This window comes from Ascaphus truei, chromosome 3 (genome assembly GCF_040206685.1).
Source record: "Ascaphus truei isolate aAscTru1 chromosome 3, aAscTru1.hap1, whole genome shotgun sequence".
In the NCBI taxonomy this organism is placed as follows: domain Eukaryota; kingdom Metazoa; phylum Chordata; class Amphibia; order Anura; family Ascaphidae; genus Ascaphus; species Ascaphus truei.
This window is the reverse complement of record NC_134485.1, coordinates 245,799,898-245,826,053: the sequence shown is the minus strand read 5'-3', so window position 1 is coordinate 245,826,053 and position 26,156 is coordinate 245,799,898. Positions and strand designations below refer to the sequence as shown.

The window sequence follows — 26,156 nt, the reverse complement described above, 5'->3', positions numbered from 1 at the left end:
CTTAGGGAGAGTTAGTGAGTCAAAGAGAATAGTCATGAAGTAGTATATCCAGAGCATAATATTTTTTATTTAAATAAATGGTATTACGTTGCGTTTGAATGTTATTTTAACGTCAGTCTCTTGTTATCAATTAATCAATCAATGTTGTGTGTACTGAAAATTGTAGATGTAAATATTATTGCCCTTGAGTTTGGAAGTTTGGAATGTTGTTTTATGTCTGCATAAAATTACTATATATATATTTATATATATATATATATATATATATATATATATATCCTAATAAAAAATATATGAACCTGAGAAAACACAATGAACAATGACTCTGTGTTAGAACATAAATATAACATTAGGCAATAGCACACAATACATTGAGACCCAGACACTTTATTTTGCAGGACCAGAAAAGTTCATATTACTTTTGAATCCACGTTATTCTTTACAGTGGAGCAAACTTCCGATGTCAAGCTCAGAGTGACTTAAAAGCCGGCAGTACTGCGCCTGACAATATTTACTTAACATTAAAGGAAAAGCTATTTATGTTAGCAAAGCAGAAAAGGGAGATATTATTCCTAAAAAAAAAAATCTCTTTTGGCTCTATGGCCATTCCTAAAAACAAAAATGGCTCTATGGCCATTCTGCGATAGCCCACCCTATTTTTATATCGTTTTTCTATTTTAACAAATAGAAAGTGTGACCATTAGTTTGTAAATAAAAAAAAGTAGTCATACTCAGACTGTAAATGAAAAAGTTGTGGTACTCCATGCCCCCTAGTGCCGTGCCATACCACTTAGATTGTAAGCTCTCTGGGGCAGGGATTTCCTTTCCTAGTGTCTGATTTGTTAGATATATATATATATATATATATATATATATATATATATATATATATATATATATATATATATATATATATATATATATATATATATATATATATATATATATATATATATATATATATATATATATATATATATATATATATATACACACACACATATATATACACACACAAATATAGCTGTATGCTATATTTGCATATTTGCTTTCCTGTGGAGGGTTTTTGTCACTTTTTTTACTCACCATAACTTAACTCAGTATATATATATACAGACATGCAGAATAAGCTATGTGTAAAGCCACTGCAGTGTAACAGCTCCCTGTCTTTCTAAGAATGGAGGAAGTCATTGCTTTTAGTGGCCTCCCAAGTCTAGTCTGGACTCAGCAGTGCTCTGAGAGGGAGGCGCTGCCAGCAACAAGATGGCAGAGGGCTCCGCTTTTAGGGTGTTTGTTTTAGTGACAGCTGGGTCTTCTTGACTTGTTTTTGAAGCCTTCTTCTTCTTCAAACACAGGGGCTGATGTTTGCCCTGACTACAACCTCCCCCTCCCCTCCTCCTCCTCCCAGCAGCTAAGCGGAAACGAAAGTGGGACTGGTAATAGTGACACACAGGAGGAGGCAGCCCTGTCTGGCACACACACAGAGGGAGGAGGAGGAACTTTACTCGCCAGGAGACAGCAAAAAAAGTTTGGAAAGTAAAAGTTGTAATCGGGAACCTGCAAGCTCCTGGACAAACACCCAATTCCCCTGAAGAGATAGGAAGAAAACTTAAAGTATGCATGATGTCCCCTCCTCCTCATCCTCCCTCTTTTGCATTTTCGGGGTAGAGGTTGCATGCAAGATGATAACATAAGGGGGTTGTCTTCTCCCTGAAGTTTGCTTTGCAATGGGACGACCCTAAAGAAGGACATAAAAAAGTGAACTTTTGCACAGACCCACGTTTACTTGTAGTTGGTGATCTAAAGGAAGATCACCAGGGCAGGGGCAGAGGAGAGGTGGGGGGAGGTGGTGATGGAGGTGGATGATGACGGCAATGGATGCGGTGACCCCAAGTGCCAGGTGCCCAAAGATGAAGAGGACACGATGAGGAGGAAGAAGAAGAGGAGGAGGAGGAAAAGCAAGAAGGAAAGCAAGGCGAGGACGGTCCGGTCCAACCTGCTGTACGATGTATCGGGGAAGGCAGCCTGGGAGAACCCGAACCGGCTGCACGCCGCCAACTCCATCAAGACCACCAAGTACACGGCGCTGTCCTTCCTGCCCAAGAACCTCTTCGAGCAGTTCCACCGCCTGGCCAATGTCTACTTCGTGTTCATCGCCCTGCTCAACTTCGTGCCGGCGGTCAATGCCTTCAAACCCGAGCTGGCGCTGGCCCCGGTCATCTTCATCCTGGCTGTCACGGCCGTCAAGGACCTGTGGGAGGATTACCGGCGGTACCGCTCGGACACGGAGATCAACCACATGGACTGCCTGGTGTACTGCAGGTACAGAGAGGGGGGGGGGGGGAGGTATGGGGTGCTTGGGGTGACTGCAGGTACAGAGAGGGAGAGGAGGGGAGGGGGTGCTTGGGGTGATGGTGGCTGCAGGTACAGAGAGAGGGGAGGGGGTGCTTGGGGTGATGGTGACTGCAGGTACAGAGAGGGGGGGGGGGTGCTTGGGATGATGGTGACTGCAGGTACAGAGAGAGGGGGGGGTGCTTGGGGTGATGGTGACTGCAGGTACAGAGAGGGGGGGGGGGTGCTTGGGGTGATGGTGACTGCAGGTACAGAGAGAGGGGGGGTGCTTGGGGTGATGGTGACTGCAGGTACAGAGAGGGGGGGGGGTGCTTGGGGTGATGGTGACTGCAGGTACAGAGAGAGGGGGGGGTGCTTGGGGTGATGGTGACTGCAGGTACAGAGAGGGGGGGGGGGTGCTTGGGGTGATGGTGACTGCAGGTACAGAGAGAGGGGGGGGGGTGCTTGGGGTAATGGTGGCTGCACCCAGGTTTATCAATGTGCTGTGTTATGGTTAAACTCATTCATCAGCAGCTGCCTAATTATTTGCATGAAGGGACGTCTTTTTTTAATGCTGTGAAAAATGTAATGCACTGTGTTGGTCCGGAGATATGAACACTTTACATTAGGGGTGCACCCGCTGATAAGTTGTACATTAGAGAGATATTCACCCCCAAAATAGAGGCTGCACTGTATTCAAATGGAATATGTGGACAATCGGTTACTATCCTGTAGAAAAGGGAGATGATGCATTATCTATACCTGCACCTCAGGTGTAGTCCCATAGCACACACACACACACACACACACACACACCAATGTAACCGTACACATGTGGCAGACACAACAATAAGCAGGCAGTAGTGTGCATATACTCTCTTAGCAATCCAGCTAAGGGGTTAAACAAAGAGCCCACTTTAGCAGGCCCGTCCCCCGGAGGCTCTGGACAAGAAGCTGCTTCAGTAAAGCTGCCACGTTTTGTGCATTGCCTTGTAACTGCTTTCCATTCATTTTAGAGGGTGGGAGGGACCTTCCAAGGTCCGCCTCTCCTCAGCTCACTTCACATAGGAAGGTGTGGGCAGTGCTTGCAGCGGTGCCAGTAACCTTATTGTGTTATAAGTGCCCGCCTGGGACAATGTTTGTGGTTTTTTTTTTTGTTTTGTTTTTTTCTGCAGGAGAAGCATGTAGTTACCATGGAGTGAGACAACAGGGACTGCAGTGGGACATAGAGGAATGTGCAGCACATGTCAGTCTGTGGTGTCACTCCCATCCTCTCCAGGAGGGGTTCTGACAGACACTTCCACACACACACACACACACACACACACACACACACACACACACACACACACACACACACACACACACACACACACACACACACACACACACACACACACACACACACACACACACACACACACACACACATCGTGCCATTGCTGGGCCTTTTGTGTAAAGTCTATGCCCTGCAGGGGTAGTTGAAGACACATCTGCAGTCAGAACAATAAATTGCATTTCTCTTTTGAGCGCACACATTTGTAGCACTTTAATATTCAGCTGAGGTAGTGGACATCTAGGTGATGACAGTGATAGGCCCCATACATCAGTTGTATAGTAACACCAATGCCACAGGGCTGCGTGTCATAAATGACATCTGTCTTTGTATTGTCCATGCTTCTTTGTCTCCTGTGGAAAATCTAGTCAGGTACATGCAGTTCAACAATTCAGGCAACTATGCCTGAAAAAACAAGTGGGGTTTGCCAACCTATAAATTCTATTTTCCACTTGTTTGATCCAAATAAAACTTGGCAGATTTAGACCTTATTTTTGCCCAGTGTTTAAGGTTGTTTTTCAGTTACAAGACTTGATTTACAAATATTGTTGGTGTATAATTGGGCCGATGTTAAATCTACTCCCCCTGTGCCCCTTTTTATTTAGCATTTGACCTCTCTTGCCTAGTCTCATACTTGCCCTGTGACACTCTGTTGTCTTCCCAAGTTATGCCTGTCATACAAGGGCAGTAACCTGCTTGTCTAGTAATAATTCTCAGAAGGGCTATTTGTGCATGAAGGTGGAAATTAGCTGAAGGGACTTTTAAAGGAGTAGTTCATGCAATATCCTAAATATTTTTTTTTGTTTTTAAAAAAAAATCAGTTTTGTAGTATTAGATAATACGCACACCATTCTTTTTTTTTTCTTTTTTTAAATTCAACTCAATGACATTTTTAAGTAAAGACGAGTGGGTAATAAAAGGTATCATACCACCTACTCCATCCTTTGTAACTATATGCCATTTTTTTAATGAGTTTTATATATTGAACATCTTTTGATTTCTATAGCAGGTTTTAGCCCACCTTTCAAGCAGTGCAAGATATTTGTAACACTTTCCTATTGGTAATACTATGTTGCCAATATTCCCAGCAGTTTGAGCTGCAAACTGTAACAATAGATAATGTTACCTTAGTAATATGAATACATTGTAGCTGCTGAGTTACAATGAGTGAAAGATTGATTGAAACTGAAAGGTAGCTATTTAGCTACCTTGATTGGCAGCTTAGGTAAATCGTTTTTAATAAAGGTAATCAAAGGCTGCATATATTAAAACAACCTTTTTTTTTAAAAGTGCCGCTTGGATTGCCTTGTTAACACATTTTAGCAGAAGCTGTGCAAAGTTGAGGCAAATGCGTTTTGCAAAAGATGTAAAGTAGGTCCATTTAACACAAAATGTTCAGAATGTAGCCCACAGTTGCTTCACTTGTGACCCTCAATGAGGAAATTGTTAACCTAGGATTTCAGATACATTGTGTTGCAGACATTGATATACCTTCCATTAAAAAATATTGTCGTGGTAGCAATTATTGAGCTGTAAAGGCTGTTCATTATGTCATATCAGTTTTACTTCTGATTTGGGGCCTCATGCAGAGAGCAGCGCAAAAAGTGAAAGCGGCATTAATTGGCGGATTCTGCCTTCAGAAAGGCAGAAACCGGCAAGTTTAAAAAAAAGCGCCATTTTTTTTTTCCCCTTCAAATTCGCCGCGCGCCTGGAGAGTTTAAATTCTCTCCAGTTTTTTTCTCTGCCGTATGCAGAGAGCCGCGATCGCCATCTAGTGGCTGTTCACGGCAAAAAAATGGCGCGATTTTCAACATTTTCCCTCTCCACCAAGCAGCTGGCGCTCCGCGGCCGGTGGAGAGGGGAAAAAAAAAAACGCGATTTTTTCCCCAGTAGTTTCAACAGCGCTAATAGCGCTGGTTGAAACTCTCCATATGCAGAAAGGCAGTTTTCTGCCCTTTCTGCATATGGACATAAAAACTCTCCAAAAAAGGTAACATTTTTCCCCCTCTCCAATTCTGCATAGCGCTGCTCTCTGCATGAGGCCCTTGGTCCTTAGCAATTTCCTAGTCAGTATAACTGACTAAGCATCTGAGCCCATTATTATTTCCTGATAAGTGGTCTATTTGGCCTTGGACACCTTTGTAGCAGTTAGTATTAAAGTGTTTCCTGAAAGTAGCACTGTTGGATTTTTGAAAGCTTTCTAAGATTCGCCTCTGTTTTGCTATTTAGTAGCTTTTTGGTTAAAGCGACAATACTACTTTCCAACTTTTTTTTTTATTATTCTTTGTGTATGTAAAGCATGTGACAATGTATAATTTTACATTCTTGCATAACTTGTGAGTGCATCTATTACCCTTCTACCTCAGAATACACACTTTAATACACAGAATTGCACTATTTGTGTTTTTTCTACCTCGCATGTGGTTCCTGGGAGTTGCGCTCCAATCTTTGCATCTACATTCTTACCTAAGCTTGCAAGCATTTGGTGCTCCTATTTTAAATCTGTCAAAATCCTGATTGTGTGACTAACATAATGGCCGCTTCAGTTGGTGTAACTCAGCAGCTACAATATATCCTTACATTAAGGTAACATTATTTATTGTTACAGTTTGCAGCTCAAACTGCTGGGAACATTGGCAACAAATGATCACCAACAGGAAAGTGTTAAAAAGATCTTGCACTGCTGCGGAGGTGGACTAAAGCCTGCTATAGAAATCAAAGGATGCTTTGAAACTCATTAAAAATGGCATTAAGGACTGAAACAAAACTAAAAAAATGATTCGCTAAAAAAATATATCAAATTAACAAGTGATAGTTCTCATAAGCTTATTGGTGTAGCAGCGATTGGAAGCACTCAGCTATGTTTATAAATAACAACAATTTGTTTAATATCTTTTTGAACACAAGCCATACTGCGAGTGATCATATCGCAACGAGCGGATGTAAATACATTACAAACATGACTTTTAAGGGGAGGGTGGGAGAGGGTGGCAATGAAAGCAGTGCTCCCCTCACAGCCCTCAACCACATTACTTATGTATTTTTAGAGAGATTTTATACCTGCCCTCAAAGCATCACTGCTCATTGCAGTCAGTGGGTGTGATGTATCAAGACAAATTTGGAGCATAACTGACACAGATTGCGTCATTTTCATCTTGCGTCTCTTTGCTTCAGTGTAAGGCCTTGGCCATGTTTGGCGCTTGCTTGCTCTCGCTTGCTGCCGTTCGCTCTACCAGGAGCTTTTTGCTGTCCTTACAGAGGAGACAGCAAGCGCTTGGTGTGTATCACTGTGTGTGTGTGTCACTTGGTAGCTGTCAGTGTGTGTGTCACTGGGGAACGTGTGTGTGTGTGTGTGTGTGTGTGTGTGTGTGTGTGTGTGTGTGTGTGTGTGTGTGTGTGTGTGTGTGTGTGTGTGTGTGTGTGTGTATATTATATAATATTTTAAAAATTAAAAAAAAGACATGTTGTGAGAATAAATTATTTATTAACATTGTGCAACGTTGATAAATATATTCACGCACGCACACACGTGCACACACACACACACACACACACACACATACACACACACACACACACATGCATACACACACACACACACACACAAAGGCACACACACACACACACACGCACGCACGCACGCACGCACACACAAAGGCACACACACACACACACGCGCACACACACACACACACACACACACACACACACACACACACTCTCACACACACACACACACACACACACACACACACACACACACACACACACACACACACACACACACACACACACACACACACACACACACAAAGGCACACACACACACAAAGGCACACACACACACACACACGCATACACTCACACATGCATGCATACACACACGTGCATACACATGCACACACACACATGCATACACACACACATGCATACACACACACACACACACACACACATACACACACACATGCATACACACACACATGCATGCATACACACACACACACACACACACAAACACAGACACACAGACACACACACACACACAGGAGACATAGATCGGGGCAGAAGGGTGACAGGGATCGGGCAGAAGGGGGACAGGGATCGGGCAGAAGGGGGACAGGGATCGGGCAGAAGGGGGGCAGGGATCGGGCAGAAGGGGGATAAGGATCGGGCAGAAGGGGGGCAGGAATCGGGCAGAAGGGGGGCAGGAATCGGGCAGAAGGGGGGCAGGAATCGGGCAGAAGGGGGGCAGGAATCGGGCAGAAGGGGGGCAGGAATCGGGCAGAAGGGGGGCAGGGATCGGGCAGAAGGGGGACAGACCGTCAGGGGGCGGGCCGGGAGCGGGCGCGTCACTGACCGGGGGCGGGCAGTGACGTCACGGAGCTGGTTCGCCCTCATTGGGCGAACCGCTCACGTGACCGGCCTGTCTCGCCGGCAAGCGGGGGAATTTTAAATTCCCCTAAGACCTGCGCTTCCGCAAGCGCGCGGAAGCGCAGGTGAGCCCCTACTAAAGCCGCTCTAATTGCGACTGTAGGGGCTCAGTGCTGAGCGGGAGCGCGCGTCAGCACGCTTCCGCAAGCACGCAGGGAACATGTCCGGGGCCTAAGGCTGCAGCCAGGGTGACGTTGAGCGGGAGTGAGCACTCGCCACGATGAAACACATTGTGTGTGGCCAGCGTGAGCGAGCGCCTGCGCATGCCCCTGAGCGCACGGCGCTCAGCTGCTTGCAGAGGCAAGCAAATTTGTTTATGCCGCTCGCTGGCGCATCACGTGAGCGGTTCGCCCAATGAGGGCGAACCAGCTCCGTGATGTCATGGGCACGCCCCCTGACACGCCCCCATACACACGCAACTAGCTGGCCAGGAAAAACACGGCCAAGCAGAGCGCATGATGTCATGGCGCTCGAGCGCCAGCACGCCCGCTCCCAGCCTGGCCGCAACCTAACATGGTCTTTGCTCCACATTTTGTGTTGTGTGGGTGTGTGTCATTTCGTAATTTGGGGAGTGACAATAGGAGGCGTCAGGGGGGAGTTACATGATGCACAGATGTAGCAATCTCTGCATCACTTTTTTTTATAAATCATGTATCTGCATCCAAAAAATCCGCCAGGTCTTGGTTGGCATAAACATTTCTGGATAGCAATTTGTGTCAAATATGAGAGACTTTCTTACATGGAGCAACACGTTAAAACAAACTTCTATCTGCACTTTTCCTTGTTGATATGTCTCCCCCAGTGTGTATAATGAATGGCAAAGTAAAATTCTCTTGTTCATTTTACAGAGTGAATATTAAAATGACATTTTGACCTGCCTCGAATTTGGGAATATCAAGGAGCTGCTGAATATACATGGAGCGATTCTATATGCAGCGCTTGCTTTTAGCATTTTTGTTTATTTTCAATATGGCTATTAATATTAATATGCATCAGGCAGAAATTGTAATAATTTCTAGAAAGTGTAGTTACATTATACACTTAATTTTGTTTAACCTTTAAAAGTATGCCAGAGATATTGGGCAGGCAACAGACAGCCAATCCTTCTGTCAATTAATATTTTCAATCGATTTAAAAAGTGTTCTGTTCCCCAGAGTGCAGTATATTACACAGTGTAGACTCTCTGGCGCGCGTGTAATCTTGGTCCGCCTCCCTTGTTCCATTTAGAGTGTGCTCACTGTTCTATTCCTTATATTTGTATGTAAAGCGTATGCATGCGTTTGCAGTGTAAATCCTGGTAAAGTGCCAAGAAACACAATGGCACAAGGACACTGGGTTGCAGCATTATACAGTGGAACAGTAACTGTATTTATAGGACAGTGAATGTTGCACAGTCAATGTTTAACTTGTTTTGTTTATTTCTATGTTACCTCTTTGTAACAAAGTCTTGAAGCTTATTGGTTGTTATTGGTTTTATCAAAGCAGCAGGCTGCTCTCATCAAAATCTCCATTGTTGTTTCTTGACTTTGAGATCTCTTCTTACCCTTTCCAATGGTGTTTTTAGTTTCAAAATCTGATGCTCCTGTCACGTGTTATATGCTTGAGATATATTAAGTGCCTGGGAGGTTAAAATGGCACTCTCCCCAGAACCCATTGCAGTCTCAAGGTTACCATGATAAACTCAGAAGCTAGAGATGAAGAAAATCATGATTTTAAACACTAAAAAAATATTTCAGAAATGAGAACCTGCTTAGGGAGCAGATACTAACATTTTATCAGTTAAACACTTACAACCTCCTGTGGAGGCTCTTGCTATTAAGCCTACAGCACAGTTCTCTGTAGATGTAGTTGTAATGGAGCTTCTGAGGTCTCACAAGGCCATGCTCCACACGATGTGCAGCAAAGTGGGAGATAGGAAGGCTGAATATACAAATGGGTTGAAATAAGAGTAACATATAAGGGATTTATCGAGACGTGTTTTTCACATCTTAATCATTGCTTGTTGTGAGCACTCCTGGTACAATCTTTTTGCAGATTTCGGATATTTGTACTCTTTATAGTAGCAAGCTTGCCCTGTTAGAAATGGCTGGATGGCATTAGGTATTTTGTTCTTTACTCCTATGTTTAATGGTTAATGTGACATAAATGCATTTCACCAGCAGAAGTTTGGCGCTGATGTACATTTTTATTATGTCTACGATTCCATTTCTGCACATTCCTTATTCACAACATTTAATCTCATTTGTGACAGGGAATAAATTACACTTGTGTGAGCTACAGATCTGCAACATTTTCCCAGTTTGTTTGACAAGCGAAAAACAATATTTCCTGTCTCCAGTAAATGGCAATAGGCTAATCCCTGTATTATTACTCTTGTTATGTTTTGACCTGTTTGGCATATCCACTTATACCTGTTCTTTTTAACGTGGCAATGCAAGCAGGTGTTTTGTTGCGAATTACTTTCTTTTTTTAAGCATCGGATTGAAGCAGGGGTTCTCCAAAGCTGAACCCCATTCATTTCAGCTCCAGTAACATGCGTGACATCACCAGGTGCGGCTTCCTATTGGTCCACATGACGTGGGAGCTTTAGAAAGCAGAGAGATACCGGCACCCCCTTCGGAGGTAAGTATCTCTGGAAGCAGAGGGTCCCTGGAGCTGAAATGAACGGGTTAATCTCTCCGGAAACCCCCTGCTTCAATCCTGTTAAAAAAAAAAAAAAGTGGATGAATGGCTCATTTAAGAAGAAACCCAATACTGTCTTATTTATTTTATCTGCCGCCAGTCTTCAGAGATGGTAAATGCCACATTTTCCCGGGCGTTAGTTTAACCCTTTTATTGCAAATGTTTCATTTGTTGCTGGTAAAGAGGAAGTCTATGCAATCAAAATGCATTGGAAATGTGAATAGAGCGAATCACAGTTGATAATGTCACTGTTTCCGAGAATATCCATTCAGAACACGACTTTTCATATAGTGAGCAATGGGTGACCTTTTCTGAGGAAGGGATGAATGTTGCCAGATGATATACAGTATAACCTCAGGGAGGATGTATATATTTTTTGTGTTAATGTATTTTTTTGTTGTAATAAAGACACCATTGTAAGCTCTGATCTGTTTAGTAAAACCTCAGTAGAGATCTTATTTGTAAATAAGCGCACTAGTGTTATTGAATTGGAAGCGGTAATGATGTGAAGGGTATAATGTGGCTAGTACATATAGCATTATCTAAACATCAACAAGATCTTATCTTGCATTAAACTGGCAATGGATGGAAGGGAAGCAAACATAATTATACCCCTTTATAAAGCATTAGTAAGGCCACGCCTAGAATATGGGGTACAACTTGGGGCACCAGTCCTTACAAAATACATTATCGAACCAGAGAAAATGCAGAGAAGAGCTACCAAATTAATAAAGGTGATGGATAATATAACTTATGAGAGGCTAGCTAAATTAGATTTGTTTACATTAGAAAAGAGGCGTCTTAGAGGGGATATGATAACTATATACAAATATATTCGGGAACAATACAAGGAGCTTTCAAAAGAACTATTCATCCCCACGGGCAGTACAAAGGACTCGGGCCATCCCTTAAGGTTGTAGGAAAGGAAATTTCACCAGCAACAAAGGAAAGGGTTCTTTACAGTAAGGGCAGTTAAAATGTGGAATTCATTACCCATGGAGAGTGTGATGGCAGATACAATAGATATGTTCAAATGAAGGTTGGACATCTTTTTAGAAAGGAAAGGTATACAGGGGTATACCAAATAAGTACTCCCTGAATTAATATCCTTCCCATGTTTAATCTGATTACCAATTCGAGGAGTCAGGAAGGAATTTATTTTTCCCATTATGAGATATCATTGGATGATATTTCACTGGGATTTTTTGTTTTCCTTCCTCTGGATCAATATACTGTAAGTGGGGATATAGGATAATAAAGTATCTGTTGTCTAAATTTAGCATAGGTTGAACTTGATGGACGTATTTCTTTTTTCAACCTCATCTACTATGTAACTATGTAAGTACAATGTACTGTAACTACTGTATGTATCAATCGCACCTTGATATCATTGCTTTGTTGAAAATAGAGAATTGGTGGCATAGCTTAGAATTTGGATTCTAGGCGTTCCTACTTCCTAGCACCTTACTATAATAGTCTTTTCACCAGACTTCCTTGGTTTCCTGTTTCACATAATGATTTTTGTGTTTGTTTAGAAATCCTGTCACCCGTTTCATCCTCACTGTGTTTCTTTTTTTCCCAGTCTACATACATTTGTAAAGGTCATTTGTTATCCTCCAAAACACTTACACTGAAAGCTGTTGACGGCAAAATACATGTCATTATTAACACACGTCAACCTAAATATCCTTGCTGTCATATTTCTATTACTCTAGCAATAAAAGTGTGTTTAACATAAAACTAATGGGTGCATTATCAAATTTAAAGGTTGGGACAATGCAAACATGATTTTAACTTTCTGATTGTGTAACGGCATCATTTTTATTAATTTTACAATGAATTAAGCTGGAAATGTAAAATTTTTTAGCTTTAAATGTAAACTGTTCGGTTGGTGATTTCTTAGCCTCAATACACTTTTGTGTATATTTTGTATGCCAGTACATCTTTTTTGAGTACACCTCTTTTGTGCCTTGTTTCTCAAAGTACGTCATGCTCAACTCCTGTCCTCGTGACCCCTGCTCCGCCCCCCTCCCCCCCACCCCCAACAGGTCAGGTTTCAAGGATATCCCAGACAAAGACTGAGCCACTGATTTAGCTACCTGTGCTGAAGCAGGGATATCCTTACAACCAGGCCTGTGGGAGGGTCTTGAGGACCGCTGCTTAGTTTACACGGTGACTCTTATGCTGTAGCAGGCTAGAAATATCCACCTGTATTTTTTAAATATATTTGGGGATACAATAGTTGTCATCTCCTTCATTCGGTTTAATAGTGAGAATCATTTTGCAAGTCATTATTCTAGAACCTGTGTATGCATCAGGTATATAGTGTTGATTAAATGACTCCACTATTATCTCTGGGCAACGGTGAGTAATGAAACACATAAAAGCTCCTCATTTCATTTCTTCTTATCCTGATAATTTATCAACCTTAACAATGTGCAAATCTGCATTTATTGCTCTTTTTCTAGCACGGTTGGTGGAAGTTTTGGTAACCTCCTTTCTGTTTAAACTTGTTTTCTAACATAATATACTGGCTGATAAAATCTGTACTGCAATTTCTGTGAATTGTTACACTTGGTACTGAGATCATCCGTGTCCCTGTGGTTGTGACTTTTTTTCCATTGGGAGGCCCCGGTGACACTGTGTTTTTTGTATTTATTTGGAAAATGTTATGGGCAAACAGGCTAATATTATATCAGGAACTGGAGGACCTCTGATGCTGAAAATAACAGGATTCATAGCTGACAGATTCTCTAGTTCAGATACAGATGCAGCGGCCGTTATTGAAACACTTCACTCAGTGTATACCTCAGAATACCCATGTGTTGGCGTGGGATTTCTTCCAACAGTACCGCCTTAAGACGCGAGTGCAGACGAGTGCAGAAAATGGCATTTTAGTGTTCTGGTTTTTAAACACCTGAAATTGACACAGTAGCACAGTACTGTACACATTAGAATTAATTAATTTAATTGCATTTTATTGCACACAATCCATTAAACTCAAACAAAGCAACCGCGATAAACACGCGTGCTTGGGACGATTGGCGGCGTTAATGCCGCGTGGAGTACAGCAGCGCACACGAAAACGGCGCCGTGATTTGTTCGAATAACGCCCGCTGCATCTGTAATGTGCATAAAATCCAAAATGAGGAGAAATATATCTCTGGAAGGACAACTGATAGATCGGGGAGAGGTAATAAAAGATTGGTGGGAGTCCTAGAATCTAAAATAAATAGTTAAGCAATTAAGAAGGGGGAAAAAAACGCCATCATAGTGATACAGAGAATTAAAATGTATGGATAGAATGTATCCCCAAAATGAGGTGATGGTAATTTTAAAAATAAAAAAGTGACTCCTGCATAAGTAATTGCCAAGTTCTAGTAGGTAATTTGAGGGTTAATAATAATGATGTATCTTTTTGTTTTGGGAGTTAATTGGGATGCAGTAATAAAAACTTTGTAAAGGATCGGAAACTGCATGCAATGGTACTTTTCTGTGTTTATATGCCGAAAATGATATGCTGATGTATTACAGGAACATTTACCGGAATCCTTTAGGTATACAAGGCCTTTAATAAATCAGAATTGCTGTGTTAAGATTTGGAAAAGAACTGTTTGACCTCAATACAGTTTAGAGTTTGTTCTAGGAAGAACTTTTTCTTGCACTTTATCATGACCTGACAAGATGAATGAAATGTATGTACTGTAGCAAATTGGCAATGGCTTGGTGCACACACCATTCTTGTAGGTCTTCTCCACGGTGCATATTCATTTTCCAGTATTTTACCCCAAATAATTTTTTAGAAAAAGTTTACTGAAAAAGTGAAATGTAATCTGGCAAACATTGGGAGAATTCCAAACAAGAGTCTGATACAATAGAATCAGAAAGAATTAGGAATATGTGCAGTATGAAACAATTTAAATTGTTTGAATATTTCAATATTTTCTTGGGGAACTGACATGAATTTTCATCCAAAAATCCATGACGGTTTGTTCTTTCAAATGTCAAAACGTACCAATTATTGTTCTTAAACTTGAGTAAAATAGTTTAAAAAAAACCACTGGAAACCTTTGCTATCTATTTGAAAAGCTAGGAGTTCAAAATTTGTGTCAACGCTGCATCCGGATTTCAACATTGATCTCCGATATTCTGAATGTAAAAGCACTTTTGTTTATAAAATTATTCACTGCGCTCTCAACCATTAAAACAGCAAAAGGATATCAAAATAATTATATTATTGACCCTAAAGGTGGTCGTGGACCTAGCAACTCGATAGGAATACTGCTAGATCTTTTTAATGACGAATGCTTTGCGTCGAATGTTGTGCTCTCAGTAATCTTAGGCCTGACTTGTTTACCAGATGGAATTTGTGCATCAGCCCTTACAATAATTTGTTATTCTTGTGTGTTGGCGCCATATTTCTGAGACCACAGAGTGGAATTTTCCAAGACCAATTCATACACCTTTTTTTCTGACATTTAAGCAAAGAAGGAGTATCCTGATTCAGGCTTTCAAAATGAGGGATGCAGCAAAAAATAATTTGAAACAAATTACGTGTGGCATGTACTGTACAGTATGAAGTCTTCATACGTACAATGCATATTTTTTGAAGGTTTGTATTATTTTTTAGCACTAACATTTTTGGCGCGACATATGAAAAAATGTCAGACCCGTTTATGCTTTGTGTGTCGGAGTCTTTGAGGGTTACAGTATGTATTAAAGTCTCTTGGCTGCAAAACTGGAGCAAGATAAGTGCAGTGCTATTTTTTATTATTTTTTGCACCAGGAAGACTGATACACGTGCTCCTTTGTTTTTCTTATTGTATTTGTGGGACTGGCCAGCCTCAAAAAGAACTTGTGCTCACCATTAGCATTCTCTTGTAGCTTTGTAATTTCGTATGCACTGGTGCTCAGATGCACTGCCTCCACCAGCAGGCTTTCAGGCAATACAGGAACAGCAAGAGATAGAGATAGAAAATAACAAAAAGCAGAAGTGCATGCCCCACAGTGTATTACTGTTTAATACATGTATTAGGTTGATGAAAACCTTAAAAATGCACACTCACAAACAAAGGTGTTAAAATCGCATAGTATAAAAACCTGATAACAGGTTAGGAATCTTTGCCCTGCTGTAGCTACAGGAATGCACTGGAACCAGAATTAATCACCTCCCTGCTGCAGGCTCCAGTCTGGACTCAGTTGTGATATAATTCAGTGTCTTAGGAGAGCAGGGGAAGGGCTCCAGTTCAGCAGCTGATGCCGACACACGACAGCTAAAGGGTTAATAAAGCGCAACAAATATTGTGATAAAATCAAGCTGCTGTCTGAACACCTGCGGTTTCCCCAAACCGCAATTACATAAACCTGAACCAAAAAGTGCTCGTGGCGCAAAGTGACCAAATATAAACAGTGCAATGTGCAAATAAACCCAGTGATATATAGCCCTGAAAACACATAATACTGTCACTGCATATGTAGAATTTCTCAGGTGCGTGGACTCCTGGTTAACCTCATATGAAGAAAAGAACACAAATGCGGAGGGTATAGTGTATAACATTTACTCGTGATGACAAACAACACAGGGGGGGGGGGGGGGGAGGATACAAACTCACACTCTCCCCGCTGGTGTATAAGCAAGAAGTGACTTCGGGCGCACTTCAACCCTTCTCCCGAAATGACTGCTCCCAAATCAGCTGCTGGGCATGTAGAGACACATGCATACTCCGGTCTCCTTCAGCGCCTCTCACCCGCGCTCAGAGTCCTCCGTCCGTTTCAACATGTCACATCCTCCCCAGCCAATCCGGATAGTATAGGGTTAATGGAGTGGCCTCAGAGAGTCAAAAAGCCCAACATGTTTCTTCCAAAGACTTCATCTGGGGGTCATCATGCGCGTCAAATGACATCACTACTGGAACCACCACTCAGAACAGCTCTACGTGTTTCGTCGCTGCAAGCAACTTCCTCAGGATCACCCTATATCCTTTTTTTTTTTTTTTTACAGACCTGGACTTTGTTGTAATGATCAATATCTCCTACTGCTTTAGGATTACTATTGTTTGTAAAGCTTTTTAGCGCTGATTATCAGTTTTTTCATATATATATATATAACCTCAGCATATGCCATTATACAATTCTTTGCTTTTGAGTTTGGTTTGCGTTTTTGATTGGCAGCTTGATTTTAGAAGACATGTTGCATGTTTCATTAAATTCTGTAGATATTATAATGTCTTTGTTTTTATTGGTTTCATGAAAAAAAAAACGGTTACATGTTTTTTGTTTTTGTTTTTGAAACGGGGCATTCTGTATTGCCATTGCTCTTGATAGAACATAGATGAAAACTCCCGAAACCTTAATGGCCATGTCATGTCAAATGTGAAACTGCAATATGCTGAAAGGTTGCTGAACTGCTCAATGGCAACAAAGATGCATTATCTGTAAGACCTCAGACTCCTGCTGGTTTATGATACGGTTGATTTTGTAGATGACAAGTGTTTAATTGATTTGATATCAGACATGATTTGGACATCTGGAGGCGTGTGGTCTTTGTGAAATAATTTTATTTTTCTGTTAGTTGAAGGTATTTGGCCAGGGATGCATTGTACCTCCTGTTTCCTGCCCTATGCGCTCTGTAAGGGCTATATGAAAAGAAATAATACATTGCATCATTGTGAGACCTGTCCAAATAATGTGTGCCCTAGGTTTCAATCATGACCGTGAGAAAGTCATTTAGTAGAAATTACTTGCTAACGTTATTGGGGAGTTAATTTTGGGAGAAATATATTTGGGGTCCAACATGAAATGGCAATTTGTTTATATAATGGCAAGGCCTATTACTTGGTAATTGTGGGTAATTGTGCTTTCAGTTACGAGTAATGCGTTGTAGTGAAAATACTGAAACAGTAAATTACATGTGCACATTGAGTACACATTCAAAGGTATGCGTCAATGTACTGTGTAATGCATCTACATTATATATACACTTAAAAATTATCCAGGCCAATCTTTACTTGGTAACAGTAGATTGGGTTGAAAAAATGGAGTTAAACTTTGTTTAAATTCTTATTGGGTTAGATACTAAAAATTAAATATATTCCATATTTGAGGGTTGAGGCCTTATCTGCAATGCCTCATTTATATGTTGGCAAGTAACTTTCAAAATGTAGCCAGTTTAACCAATTTAGCCAGGTACTACTTACTGTTCAAGGTTTCATAGTATCGTTAAATGTACCAGCATAAGTGCCAATATACATCTTCCTGAAAACCTGTTTACACCTTCCCGCCACTTTGAGGCAGTGAGGTAAGGATTTGAGGGAAGATAACAAGGGAACAAGATAAAAGCTTAAAGACCAAAAAGCAGTGAGTTATACTTGGGAAGAAGCAAATCATTGCATTCAAACAAGACAATATATCAACTGTAAAAAACTGTGCATTTATCATAAAGAGAGTTCGGGACTTCTACATGTAATTGTACGTGAACACAGATAACACAAGCATAATCCAGTAGAGGACAAGCGAGTAGAAACCACTAATGATGAACCATGCATCCTTCCAGAAGAAGTGACAAAAGCAATAACATCCTGGAAGAAAGGGAAGGCTCCCGGCGAGGATAGAATTACAACAGAAATCCTGAAAGAAGCTGTAAAGAAGTAGAGAAAATCCTTGCAAAACTCTTTACATGATGCTTGAAGAACACGACACAGAAATTTCAGAGCATTGGAGGAATTACATAGTTATCCTTATCCACAAGAAAGGAGACAAAGAAGACCGCAAACTACAGACCAATCAGTCTACTTCCAATCACTTACAAGTTTTAAGAAGATACTCACTAATCCACTACAACAGATCCTGGATGTTTCCCAGTCTAGAGAACAAACATTTTGCAGTGTATTCAACACTATGGACCACACCCAAGACGTACAAGAAGTGATTTCCTAAAGTACTGAAGATCCACCACTGGGATTTTTATTTTGTCTACACTTCAGCGGTCCAACATGCATTAAAGCAGCACTACATGCATCGCGTGATTTTTCTGCTTCTTTATTACAGGCTTGAAGTAGAGGGTCTCTGGAGCTGAACTGTGTTCATTTCAGCCCTGGGGACGCCTGCTTCCAGAGATGCTTAACTCCGTAGGGGTGCCGGTATCTCTGCAGCCAGGGAGCTGTATGCCTAACGCAATGGCGGCTTTAAATGTCACGTGGGCCAATAGGAAGCCTTGACATCATCCGCTGTAGCTTTCTATTGGCCAGCGTGACCAGGACTTCTAAACTGCACAGAGATACCGGCACCCCTACGGAGATAAAGATCACTGGAAGCAGGGGTCACCGGAGCTGAAATTAACACAGTTCAGCTCTGACAACCCCCTGCTTCACTCCTGTACTAATACAACAATTTAAAAAAAAAACAAAAAAAAAACGTAATTTATCATGTGCTTCTTTAAGAAGCCACTGTTGAAGCGTACATTGATAATATAAAGAACACATCAACCGTTAGATTACATGAAGATACAAGCAAAATGAGGCGCAGCAAGGACGTGCGGCAGGGAGACACTGTGTCACCAAAGCTTTTCACTGCAACACTTGAAGAATTGTTCAAGACATTAGATTGGTAAGAAAAAAATATTTAAAATAATGAATATTTGTAGTCGCCTACAATTTACAAATGGGCAGTTTGGGGTTGGTGGGGGGCAAAAATGTTTTCCCAAAAAGAAGACATTTCTTTGGTTAAAAACAGTGATAGATATGAAAAATGCCTCACTCTATCCACTGACATGTAGTTGGTAGAAAATGTGCAATTGTTTGAATGTTTGATGGTCAGGAGATGGATATTTTCTTTCTCCTGGGGTCTACACTTGCATAGGTGCCCAAAGCTCACTCAAACAAAGAGACTGAACATAGTATCGATCGTTCAAAAATTCTATATTAACATATAATAACTCTGGGGAAATCCCACTTCCACTTGTCAGATAAAAACAAGCATGTAGTGCATACAGCACAGCAAGAATCGCAGCCCCTTTCCCCCTGGCTCAGACCTCGAGACTCCAAACTCCCGGTCTGTCTGGGGGTCCTACGTCATGTTCAGTCTGGAGGTTTGCTCTGCACCGCAATCTCTCCCGTCCTTCCTGCACACGAGGCTCACAGTGGGCTCTGGACTTCTGACTCGACACGTTTCGCGTAGTTGGGCTTTCTCAGGAGGCGATGTTGTTTCTGCCAAAAGTCCATAAGACCTCCAGCAACAAACTGGAGAACTCGCCAAAACCAAATGGGAGGTGGGCCTCCATATGTATCTCAGCATATATCTCCATATGTATCTCCATATGTATCTCAGCAAGACCAAAGTGATGTTCAACAAATGTGACAAGTCTGCAAATAAATTTAAATAAATGGAATAGAATTAGATCTATTTTGACCCTTATGACTTCGCCAGCCAATCAGATAATTCGACATCTGGTTGGCCGAGAGACCAACCAGAAAAAGTTAAGGCTCAAACTAAAATAAACTTAGTGCGACTGTAAATAATAAAAACAGTGTCCTAAATAAGGATGTGGAGTTTAAAAGAAAAACCATGGGGGGGGGGGGGGGGGAATAGAACTAGAAGCAGTCAAAGACAGTACACCTTGGCCGGCATATAACAATGGATGGCAACATTTTGAATGAAATCAAGAGGAGAATGAAGATGGGATGGAGTGCATTTGAAAGAAACATGACAATATTTCAAGGAAACCTTCCACCAAGAAGAACATTTCGACCATTGTATTCTGCCCATGCTCATATATGGATGTGAAACTTGGACTCTAAATTCAGAAGCTTCAGACAACACAAAGAAGTATAGAGAGATGTTTTCTGGGCATTACCCAAAAGACAAGAAAAATAATTAATGGGTTCTAAACGAAACAAGTTTGTGACATCATCACAATGGTGAAGAAATTAAAATGGCAGCGACCAGACTTATCGCGAGAAGAAATTATCATTGTTGGACACAGATTGTACTCCACTGCATTCCAAGAGAGATTAAAAGACTAACAAATGTGACATAAGTTTAGAAGGCAGGTATGTAAGCTCTTCACCATAGAATGACTGGAGGTATCATAAACAGTGTTTGAATACAAATCAGATTTTATCTTCTTCTCACAAGCGAATTAATTATTGCAGTGCATATTTTTTTTAACTAAAGAATTATGCCAAAATATTAAACCACTGCTATAAATGTGCACTTCCAGAAAAGTAACCTGCTGTGGCTGCAGTGACGATACCTTACAGCCCATTGACTTGAATGGGACGTAACATGTTGTTCAGTGCCAGAATATGTGTATTATGTCATAAAACTGCTTAGTAATCTTGAATAAATGTACAGTATGTTATGGAAAGAACTTCACCCAACACTACTGCTCTACTGTGAGGGTTACATTGTGTAACTTCTCTTAGGAAAGTCATACTGACAGGTAATTCTAATAAGCTCTTATTATATTATAACAATATCTATGCAGAATAGAGAAATATTGGGAGATTTTACAGTGAATTATTTGACCAGGAGCAAAATTCCATTTTACACAAACATGCTTTTTCTTGAGTCACGTGAAAAATCCTTCAAGAAATAAAATCGACCCAAGTGGGTAATGCAAGTGTACAAGAAACACTGATTTTGTTTGATTTCAAGTCAAATGATAAGAATATACACTAAAATTATTGTGCTGGAAAAAAACCTTGCACCGCTTGAGCTTTTTTTGGGGGGGCGGAGGAGGGGGAATCAACACTACTTTTGGCAGAGATGATGTTAGTGGAAAATAAACTCATATGCTTCTCACAAGTTGCACAATGCGGAACAATGAGTGAGTGCCACATTCAATCCATCTGTAATTAATTATGGTGTGAAGAATTTGCAAGTCCTCATGACAATGTAATATATTTGTTTATTTCTCACCCTGCACCACTATTACAGTATGTTACCTCAGTTGTCTCTTTTATATTCCAAATACTAGATACAGTACTTTATTAAATAAGTGTGGCTAAGCAAGAAGGCGCCTTACGTCACTTTACTTTTTAAGTTTTTCTCCACAGAGTATATTCATTTTTTGTTTGTTGCTTTCCTCTATACTTTATTATTATTAATTGCTTTTTATGTGAGTCAATGTGACCAGATCTGTATGCAATATTCCAGATGTGGATACTGTATACCATGGATTTATACTGGGGCATTATTGCATAGTTCCATAGTAGATGATGTTGAAAAAAAGACACGTCCATCAAGTTCAACCTATGCTATATTTAGACAACAGATACACCTCCTATATTTGTATTTACAGTACTTTGATCCAGAGGAAGGCAAACAAAACTCCAGTGAAATATCATCCAATGATGTCTCATAAGGGGAAAAATTAATTCCTTCCTGACTCAAGTAATGAGAATCAGATTACTCCCTGGCTCAATATCCTTCACACCATTTACCTACTTGGTATACCCCTGTATTCCTTTCCTTTCTAAAACAGATTTCCAGCCTTTCTTGAAGATATATATATTGTATCTGTCATCACAGTCTTCACGGGTAAGGAATTCCACATTTTAACTGCCCTTACTGTAAAGAACCATTTATTTTTTTTGCTGGTGAAATCTCCTTTCCTCCAATTTCACGGGATGACCCCATGTTGTTTCCCTTGGGAGGAATAGTTCTTTAGAAAGTTCCTTGTAATGACCCGCTGCCCACCCGGTAGGCCTAAGCACCCACCCTGGGCCAAGTACCCCCATTCACCCACCCCTCTACCCCCAAGAAACATTAAAATACAATAACCCTACTACCACCCCCTATACCCTCAAACTCCCCACCCCCCAACACATACAGTACAATAATGGGCAAAATCACTATTAGCTAGATCTGGCTAATAGCTCATTTGCCCATTTAAAGAAAAGCATTACCCAGACTGCATAAAGTAAATTAAAGTTCTACTTGCCCTTGCCAGGATGTTTTTATTTCATTGTAATGTATTGTATTTTTTATGGGTTTTTTTTTAGGTTGCCCATTCATTGTCATTGTGGCAATCCATGCCCATATTCTGGGCATGGCTTACCACAGTCACAGTCAATAGCTTTTTTGTCAAATGCTTGCTTTTATTTAAATGTAATGTGTTTTATTTTGTGGCTGTTTTCTTTTTAGCTTGCCCATTTATTGCGATTTGTGGCAATCTATGCCCATATTGGGGGCATGGTTTACCACTGTGACAATCAATGGGTAGAGGAGGTGTGGGTAGTTTCCCCGGGGAGGTGGTTAGGCCTCCTGGGCGGGTAGCGAAGGATTAACCCCTTATTTACTATAGCAGTTACTAACCGCTAAGGTGATTAAGAGGTTAGTGGCCAGTATTTCTTTTTTTATTGTAATGTTGCTGCCCATGGAGGACAAGGAGGACGGTGATGAGAATGAAGATGGCCTTCATCCTAGAAGGGGTAAGTAGAACTTTAATTTACTTTATGCTGCCTGGCTAATGTAGTTCATTACAATGTGTTTTGGGGTCGGGGTGGTTGTATTTATTTTTATGTTTTGCACTGTAATATTTTTTTGAATGGGGAAAAGCGCTATTATTGAAGCACACAGAAACAGTGATTAATTGGGCGCTTCCACACAGAGTGGTCACTATTAATAAAGTGATCAAGCAATAAGTGCAAATATACACAGTGACAATAAGTCTGACAATGCCAGTTTTTGATACACACACACACACACACACACACACACACACACACACACACATATATATATATATATATATATATATATATATATATATATATATATATATATATATAAAGCAAAGTGAAGTAGCGCCTACTAAAATCCCCTACTAGTAAATACAAACTAAGATATAGCTGTGATTCCAACAGACCATTAATGCTAGATGTGACAGTGACTATGAAACAATATGTGGCAAACTACGAATGTCAAATAATAGAGTGAAGTGCTAACTATGATTACTACGGTACAACACACTTTAGTATAAAATCTAAATTAACAATACAAAATAATCAACAATTAAACAATCAAAACTTGCCAAAAATGTGTAAATAGAAAAAACATAAAAAATGTATAAAATACTATAATAGAAACCAGTCTCAAAACACAGTCGTCCGCAGTCTTTGCAGCCCGAATGCAGGGATCACCAATCCCTCAAGATATTTGAAGACAAAACAAGAAAAAAACACAGCCCCACTCTTAGTGTATTATAGTTTTCGCAATTTTATAGGACTGGAAATATCATAAAATGCACACTCACATACGCAGCTAGAACTTGAGCATTTATGAGATAAATCTCAAACCACAGCACTGCAGTCGGATCCACGAGACTTCTGCTGTAATCAGCTGACATGCTCTCCCCAAGCGGATGTGGAGCCTGCACGCCGTGTACCTCCGAAATCAGGTCTCCCAGCTGCAGGCACTACTTCACTGTTCCCTACGGCTCTTGCTTAATGTTTGTTGAGTCCTACGGCTCGGATCAATGTCTGTTCCACAGCATCTTCTCAGTAAAATCTGCAGAGCACTTTACTCCACTAACACCCTACGCGTTTCGTCAGTGATGACTTAGTTTCATGAGTTTATCTCATAAATGCTCAAGTTCTAGCTGCATTTGTGAGTGTGCATTTTATTATATGTCCAGTCCTATAAAATGATGAAAACTTTAATACACTAGGAGTGCTCCTCTGTTTTTTTCTTGTTTTGTCGCCACGGACATGTGCATTTTGGCTGCTGTCGACAGCTTACCTGGGGCGGCGTTCCCCGGCATCTACAGGTCTTCTCCGTCTTCTTCTGCAAATTCGTCTTTCCCCCCTACAGCTCCAGTTAAAATGGCAGCGTGCGTCAAATGACGCCTCATTGCCATGGCAACGGAATGCTACGTGACATGTAATGTCACGCGGAGCCACGTTGCGCGACGTCATGACATCACCACGTCCCGTTGCCATGGCACCGCGGCATCATTTGACGCTGCACGGCCATTGTAACTGGAGCTGCAGGGGGAAAATATGAATTTGTAGGGGAGAAGAAAGAGATGGCCGCACCACGCCTTCGGACCCCGCAGACGGAACCCGCAGCAAGTAAGTATCATGAGGGCGGGGGGTGAGTGAGTGTTTTGGGGGGGGTGGGTGTGACTGACTTTTGGGGGGGGTCGAGTGGGTTTTTGGCCCTGTGTGTATATATATATATCTAGTGCAAAAAATGTGCAGTGATAAACATATAATAATAAAGTTGCAACTTCCTGCTCAGACCCACCGGTAGGGACTGTCTCCACGGGTCCCAAAAGCAATGTATTTCTTCACACTATCCAGGGGGAGCAAAGAAAAGGACAACAAGAAGAAATAATATAAGTGCAGATGTAAGATTTACAATCTGATAAACTGATGAGAGTCTTGGCTCATGTAAAGCGCCTACTCACAGTCTGTGAGTAATAAAAGCGTGACTCCAAATCAGTGGGAAATTCTTGGCTTTAGGATGTTTCAGGAGAGATGCTTCTCAATGCAGGAGAGAATATGCAGAAAAAAAAGAAAGCTTCCATAGCGCAGGTCAGTAAGAAAAAGTATTTTTATAGTTAAAAGTATAAGAATCACACTTACCATAGATTATAAAAGCAGGTATCACATTAATAATGACGTCGTGAGATGAACTGCTCACCACCTCCGTCCCCGCTGTGACGCCGCTCGTCTGGGATGTCCTCCCCAGCTGTTAGCTTCCTCTCTGGTATCGATCCCAGGCTTCGCTACATCACTTCCAGTCTTAGCCGCATCACATCTGGTTTCGGTCCACAGCTTAGGAACGCGTCTATAAGAGTCCTGCCAGCAGCTTACTCCCACTCAACACGTTTCACCAACGATTAAGCTTCATCACAAGCCCCTTACTAACTATGTTGTAACATACTACAGGCATACCCCGCTTTAAGGACACTCACTTTAAGTACACTAGCAAGTAAGTACATTTCGCTCAATAGGCAAACGGCAGCTCACGCATGCGCCTATCAGCACGTCCTGAACAGCAATACCGGCTCCCTACCTGTACCGAAGCTGTGCACAAGCAGGGAGACTATAGAGCCTGTTACACATGCGTTATTTACATCAGTTATGCACGTATTTGACAATTGCAGTACGGTACATGCATCAAAACTGGGAAAAAGGGAGTGCTTCACTTTAAGTACATTTTCACTTTACATACATGCTCCGGTCCCATTGCGTACGTTAATGCGGGGTATGCCTGTATGTTGTATACATACAAATGTTGTATCATATTATTAGTCATATGCAGGTAATTGTACTTGCTGGCTCTCAGTTCTCTCCTGACTCTCCTGAACCCCCCCCCCCTCCTCCCCCTGTCACGTAAGTTCTCCTGGGTACAGACAGTGACAGGC

The 26,156-nt window shown here is 41.3% G+C and overlaps 1 protein-coding gene across 2 annotated transcripts in view; it reads left to right on the top strand.

The window, feature by feature from the left end:
• The first annotated feature begins 1,269 nt into the window (after nt 1-1,269).
• The window catches only part of ATP10A (ATPase phospholipid transporting 10A (putative)), a 214,056-nt gene continuing 189,169 nt past the window's right edge, over nt 1,270-26,156 (top strand). The window contains exon 1 of one of the 2 annotated variants that reach the window (XM_075590559.1): nt 1,270-2,322. In XM_075590559.1, the coding sequence (XP_075446674.1) occupies nt 1,853-2,322 (470 nt within the window). In that variant the 5' untranslated portion in view covers nt 1,270-1,852. The remainder of the gene's footprint in view (nt 2,323-26,156) is intronic. The other variant, XM_075590558.1, reaches the window with a different exon arrangement.